General features: G+C 36.4%; 1 protein-coding gene across 1 annotated transcript; it reads right to left on the bottom strand.

Moving 5' to 3' along the window:
- Positions 1–612: 612 nt before the first annotated feature.
- Positions 613–6240, bottom strand: LOC140161904 (uncharacterized). Its single transcript, XM_072185200.1, has 4 exons — positions 6106–6240; positions 3350–3523; positions 2566–2697; positions 613–2169 (listed from the first exon to the last, which is right to left on the bottom strand). Exons 1-4 carry the CDS (start codon positions 6238–6240, stop codon positions 1849–1851), a joined length of 762 nt encoding a protein of 253 aa, XP_072041301.1. The 3' UTR covers positions 613–1848.
- Positions 6241–7268: the final 1028 nt, after the last annotated feature.

Consider the following 7268-nt stretch of genomic DNA (forward strand, 5'->3'; position numbering starts at 1 on the left):
GTATGATTTTGTACACATGCGTGACCAAAAGATTTAAAACACCCCTAAACAAGTTATCTGCTTTAAACAAAATAGACCCCCTAAACAGGTTTTCATGGTACTCATTTTCATATTTTACCCCCTAAACACGTTGAAATTTTGGTGGCAAAATTACAATTTTGTGGAATTATGGTGGGTGATATGGCTGTGAAAAGAACCCTTTTCCTAAAAATCAGGCTTTTTGACACCCTTAACACGTCACGCGCATAACTTGCCTAGTGCTGAAAAAACACCCCTTTTTACTTGAATTCTTGGTCACGCATGTGTACAACATTATACCTGACTGCCCCCCCCCCGGACTTAATTTTTAAAAATTGCAATAATCCATAGAGTACAGCCAGCTGTCACATTCTCCAATAGAACCACTCTAACTATTTGGCCAAAATTCTGAATCTAAATAATTTGTCTTCCACTACATGTATACTATTTTAGACCTAGTTATAGTTATTACAATTACAAAGGCACTCTGAATCAAGTAAAGTCATCAAGCACCTGCTGCAGGGTCAGAAGTTCGGCGAGAATCCAATAATCCATTCTCGCAAAGATTCTCCTAAACAAATCAAATGCAGGAGAATCTGTAGATTCTCGCAGAATTCTGTTGCAAGAATCTAAATGGATTCTCGCAGCTCTCCGCAAACTTCTGACCCTGACCTGGTTAAATTCTTATATAGAACAAATCTTGGTATACATTTTATTCATTTGAACAATTCAAGAAGCTATGATTAAGAGAACATTTTGCTACACTCTAAAAGTTTTTAAATTTCAAAATCACTTTGTCTTGGTCAAAAAATATCCACTTTTCTAAATGTTTACTTTACTTAGAACTTTTGAATTTCTAAAGTCGATTGAATCTATGCCATAGAAACAGGCCTGATATTGATTCCTTTTGAAAAAATAGGGTGACTTTGAAAAAGTCTGATAAAACAGCGTAAAACGGCACTAAATGACTCAAAATTGGCCTGAAAATCAATAAATTGGCATAAATTTCTACCCCCCAAAAAGGTTTCCCTATAAAAATAGGGAAAATATCACGCCTGATAGAAACTAATTCCAATTTTTTTTTGGGGGGTGAGGGGACTTATCATTTTGGAACCCTTTATATTGCAATTACTACAGCACATTCTTCACTGGTAACTAATGGTGCTACTATACAAATTCCAATTTGGAAGAGCATTTGGCTCTCTAACTATTCAGAATTGATTCACACAAAAACACATCAACTTGTCTCTCAGATAAATTAACCTAAGATCTCGCACTCAAAATTTTGTTACGTGTAACACTACGGCAAATCCGCCATCTTGGATCGTCGTCTATGGAGGGGAAAGTAAGGTACTTCTGTCATTCATCGGCATGATGCAAAACGAATATTTGCGTGTATAGCGTCAGGTTACAAACGCCTGCGCATGTTGCACTTAGCGCTCGTTATCGGCACAACGCATTACATGCATAACGCCTAAGAGACACGCACATTAATCAAAGTTTGACGGGCACAAAAAAGTTGCAAAACGAACTAATCCGGAAGTACCTTACTTATGTCCCTATGAACGACGCAAGATGGCGGCGAAGTGCGAGATCTTAGGTTAATTTATCTGAGACTTGTCTTGAATTCAAAATACAGTGGAACCTCTTTGACACAAATCTGTGTTATCAATCAGGATATCACTTTGCATTAATTAACAACCAATGTGTCAAAATACATGTAAATAAGCACCAGTTCCAATTATATCCCATTTTGTATAATACAATGTATTGCTTGAAAATAATGTGTCTGTCAAGTGACAGTGGGCCTTCTTGGGTTTTGAATGAAGTCTAAATGTTCTGTTTTTGAAGGAAGTTTGTAAACATTTTTACAGTTGGTATTGATGTTTCTCTGTCCTTTCCTTCTCCAAGTCGATAAAAGAACTTCTGGATGAAGTCCCAGGTGTGTTGACATTGCCACGCATAGTTGATATCCAACACGTATACTACTTTGAAGCAAACATCAACTGCTTGCAACAAGGACTTGCATGATACCACATTCTTTTCCACCACCACAAAGGCTTGTTCAGGTTGCTCTGGGTTTCCCAAAATCAAAATAAATGGCTGACCTTGGGTATTTTGATCAAGCAGTGAGGGCAGATTGGTACCAATCTGAAATAGAACCAACGACATCAAACAAGCATTAAAATATAATGCAAAAGTAACATGTTGCTATTGTTATGGTCAGTCTAGCAGATACAGTCAGTCTCTTCCTATCTTAGTTTAATCGTTTAACCATTGACACCAGAATCAGCTCCCCAGATATTGAACAGGGTAACCAAGACAATTTAGCTGAGCTTGTTCTTTGTCCAAGAATTTCAAACTAGCTTAATCCAACACATGAACAAAATGCTGCCACATATTCCATATTAAAAACCAACAATCTCATGATCTGTGTAAGCCGCACTACCAACTGAGATAACTTGACTGCTAATCACATGCACTACAGGCATTTATCAACTTGTTTGAAAAAAAAAAGAAGAGAAAATCCAGGCCTCTCAGATTTACCTTTCCACGTCGAATGAAACTCCTGCAGGATTCATCTGTAGTAGCCCTCTTTGGACCTTTCTTGCCCTTCATACATCCAGCTGGGAAAAGCAGTGGTAATGCTTGTAGTGCAACATTAGTTCTCTTTGCATTCTGTAATCAATAAAATTATAAAATATTCAATATAGCTTTGCCCTACCAATTTCATACTTTTTTTTCATTCACACCCCTACCAAATATATGTTCAATTAAAAAAAAATCAGATCCATAGGCAAAAAAAGTTTGTTTCTTGTAGCTCATTCAATAAGAGCAATGCGCAGTGCTGTTTTTTATTTTACTGTTACAAAATCAGCAATGCGCAATGCATAATGCGTGACATCCTTGTTTTAGTATATATAACAACAAAATCACACACAAAGAATGCTATCTGTAATGTATGTTTTATATTGTAGTATAATTCATTTTAGGATATGAAATTGCCAAAATTTGGGCAAATAAAACAAATGAAAATGCCTTTGGCAAAGGTTCCAAATTCGTAACACCAAAGACAACCTCTCAATTTCAGTACTCAAATGTTCTCATGTAATCAAAAAGAGGGTTTTTCATTTTTTTTTTAGTGAAAAAAAGTAATTAAAAAAAGCTACGTGCAAAATTAGCTGCCAACATGCGAGGCGCACGGGCTACAAACTTGTTATATTCTTTGGCCTTATTCTTCCCAAAAGTAGTCTTTGTTTCTATTGAATTGATAAACAGATTGAATTCATTGAGCAAATTGCTATTATATGTGACTATAGGTAACAATCACTTTCATGCTAGATATTATTAACTTGCCTGTGTCAATTTCACCCTCAAAGTGCAAAAACTGTCTCCATTCTGTTTGCTGCTCTACATATTCCATGATCTTGGGCAAATATTTTGGCCACTTCAAAAAGAGCTGATCTGCATTGATCGGAAAGAGTTGTCGGAAATCTTGATCAATCTGCACACAAGGGAAAATGATCATCAAACAAGGTTAAGAAATATCTAGAGATTTTTAATTTCAAAAGGTGCTGGATTTTTCATAACGATGCAGTTCGGATAGCCGTCCCCTTTTATTTTGTTGGGAGCAAGTCATACTGTAGCGAAATGAAAACAATGAATCAATTGTTTCCTAATCAGTTCCTTAATCTCTGAAATGATCCAAGGTTTGTCTTCACTCTTTAGAGTGTCATTTGACTACCTTGGTTGGAAAGTGAAAGTTAATTGCCTCTAAGATATTAAAAAGCCTTCGCCTTGTCAGTAGTACATGATGCATTCAGAACCTCCTTCCAAGGATGGTTGATTATCCAACTACCAAATTCATGAATGCAAGACTTGGGCAATGGACAAACTAAGGGAAGAACAATTCTTTTTGTGTACATACAAAAACTATCATCCATTATAAAAAAAAATGTAAGCTGTACTACGTACTTACCAATGAATATGTCAATAAATCTCTCAAGCCCCCAAGCTCTAAGTTTATCACCAACATAATCATCCATTGTATATAAATTCACAGATTATCTGGAAAATAGTAAATTAAAATAGCTTGAAATATACAATTCAGAAGAAAACAGTTAATGAGAAATGAGAACTTAATTTTACTGGGACTTGTTGAGGAGAGCTCTCCTAAAGTTTGAGAGTGATTTAAAGATCTATCCCATAAACCTTAGTGGTAAACAACAGTAAACATTAAGGGTGCAGGCAGGGAGGCGTATTTAAAAGTTGATGCGGCATGCCCAATCGTTGTATGGCGATTTTCACCAAGGTTTGGTTGACATTTTTTATTTACTACAGGAAGGTCGCGCTCAGTATAATTTATCGTCATGAATTGTAGAAAGGGGTCGCACTAAGTGGCGTTTTTGGCGCAAGACAGCGCCTTTTTCGGAGACGCACCAAAAGAATTGCAACTAATTTTTAAGAGTGGGCCAATGACTGTCCCTTGTGGAATACCATACCTTACAAATTGGTGTTCCACAAGGGACGGTCAGTGGACCACTCTTAGATATTGTGCTACATAAGCCATCATTATATTTTGCTTGATCTGCACCATTGCAACTAAAATGTTAAGAGTGGGCCAATGACTGTCCCTTGTGGAATACCATACCTAAAATACCTTATAACAGGGTTAGAATTTCGGGGAGAATCCAAAAATCCATTCTCGCAATAATTCTCATGAACAAACTCACGAGAAGTCGAGAATCCAAACAGATTCTCGTTAACTTTTTACGTCTATACACAAAGTAAATGGAGGAGAATCTAAAGATTCTCCTAAAATTCTTTAGCAGGAATCCATTTGGATTCTCGCAGCTTTTAACAAAATTCTAACCCTGTTATAAATTGGCGTTCCACAAGGGACGGTCAGTGGACTGCTCTTAGAAATTGTGCTACATAAGCCATCATTACATTTTGCTTGATCTGCACCATTGCAACTAATTTCTAAGAATGGGCAATCAATATTTTGATGTGACGTCAAAACTCAGCCATCAGTTGCTCGCCGGTTGCCTGGTTCGAGCCACAGTTCTAAACATAGGAACGCAGTTCAACCACCATTGACCGCCTGTAGCGTTTTGAAGCCACCGCACCCACACACATTTTGTGTGCTAAATTACCATTGTTATAGGAAAATTAACAAATTCGTGTACATCCAAGAACACTCGGTTACGCGATGCGATTCCGCGCCTATATATATACGCTGGTGCTGTGTGCGTGCATGCACAATGTTGAAATGGTGATTGTTGCTATTTTCTGGACGCGTACGCAATCCTCACAAAGTGTACGCAACAGGTATGTTCTTGGATGTACACAAATTTGTTAATTTGTTAATGTCTCGGTCAGTTGCTGTCGAAATAATTGCACATTCATGCATGACATGCACATAAACTGAAACTTCACAAAGCTATAGGCTTCACAATAATTTGTCGAACCTGAGAGCTCACTTGAGTTCTGATTCGAAATAGACGTAAAGCAAACCCTAGCTTAAAGCTGGCACAAAGCTTTATAGTCAAATCGTGCTTTTCACGGAAACTGCCCATGAATATAAAATCGTCTGAATGCATGCATGATGAACGCGCAGTAAGCTTATTCAGTATTGAACATGTTCATGACATTCTTCCAAGTTTAATCGTATGGGCCTATAAATAATACCATCCACGCTTATAACTGATCCTGAGGTACAAAAATGATTTACTAATTAACATGTATATAAAAATTCAAACTTTACAAATAAGATGAGGACAATTTTAGAAGATTATAAAATGCTATAACTTACCGCCCTGACCGTGGAACCAGACCGCCATGAAAAAAGATCGAGCAAGTTCGAGAAGTAATTACGTCAGCGTGTAAATGGCCAATGAAATGGCTCACTGCAAATGACGCATTTTTTGAAGAGGTCTCGTATCAAAACCATGGATTGAAATACACAATCTCTATTCACTTTGAATAGAAGCGGGATCATTATTTGATTGAATCTAATCAAAAATACGTGATTAGAAATTCTAATCAGAAAAATGATTAGAGCGGAATAAGAGTGTAATCATAGGCCTTTGAGGAATAAAACTGTAAAGTCATGGCGAAAGCCCTAAGCTCTTCTGGGTATTCAGATTTCTTGCTAGTACTGCCATCAACAATCCGTTCAAACACCTCCTTAGGAACCGTAGTGAAGGTAGACTCTAGCATTTCTGCACAACTGGATGAGATTAATCTTTCATTATTTAATGAATCTATGACTGAAGTCAAGTTTGTTACTTTTTTTTTGAGACGTTGTGTTCTTTGCTGTTAAAGTTTCAGATGTTTCTTACATGTTTCTAGTTCATCAACTGTGTCGTTCAGCTTACACTTGAGTTTTCTTGGTGATTCAGAAACTGCATAGCTGTGTTCAGCAGACACACTAACCTGCGAAGGTGGTGCTAACTGTACTGTATCAGGGTCAGGCGAACATTCTTGAAGTGATTCCTCTGGTTGACCAGATATAGTCCTTGGTGCTGGTGGTTTGCGGCTTTTCAGTAAATAAAACTTAAAAGTTTGGGAAAACATGTTATCAAAAAGTAGCTTTTATTAATGATTAGAATTTTTTTGACTTAATTACCCAACAGTTTACACTATAGAGGATATGGAATGATTTGACGCAATAATAGAAATGCTTATCACGTCAACTGTAGAAATAACAAGTGGTAGAGTTAGCACAAACAATTCAAAAATGTTAAGCAGATTTAAAAACATTGTTGGCAATTTAGTTAAAATTTAAATTTCATTTATGTTTGGCATAAATAAATCAACATAGCACAATAGGGACTATTAAAATTGAACCAAAAACCCATGTCAATCATGTGACATTTTCTTAGTTTGTTTTAATTGATGAAATGCATTAAATCTGCACACTGTATATGAATTTAACTAGACAAGAATAAATTTAAAATGTGGTCAGGATTAAAAAGTAAAAAGCAAAAAAAAAAAAAAAAAAAAAACAACAACAGAAAACAAACAAACCTTTAGAATTATCTGGAAACTTGAACACACCATAATTCAAACAGAATCATTTGTAAGGAAGCGTAATTAAGCCTCAAATCATATCTGAAAAAAATAGAAATGTTTACAAATCGTGACATCATTCTGGAATACAGCCTGCTGTTTTGCTTGCCTGCCAGCCATACGTGCGGTTTTTAATAGCTTGTCTATTCAAAAGCGTTTTTGTCACCATGGGGTCT

The sequence above is a fragment of the Amphiura filiformis genome, chromosome 10 (genome assembly GCF_039555335.1).
Source record: "Amphiura filiformis chromosome 10, Afil_fr2py, whole genome shotgun sequence".
Classification (NCBI taxonomy): Eukaryota; Metazoa; Echinodermata; class Ophiuroidea; order Amphilepidida; family Amphiuridae; genus Amphiura; species Amphiura filiformis.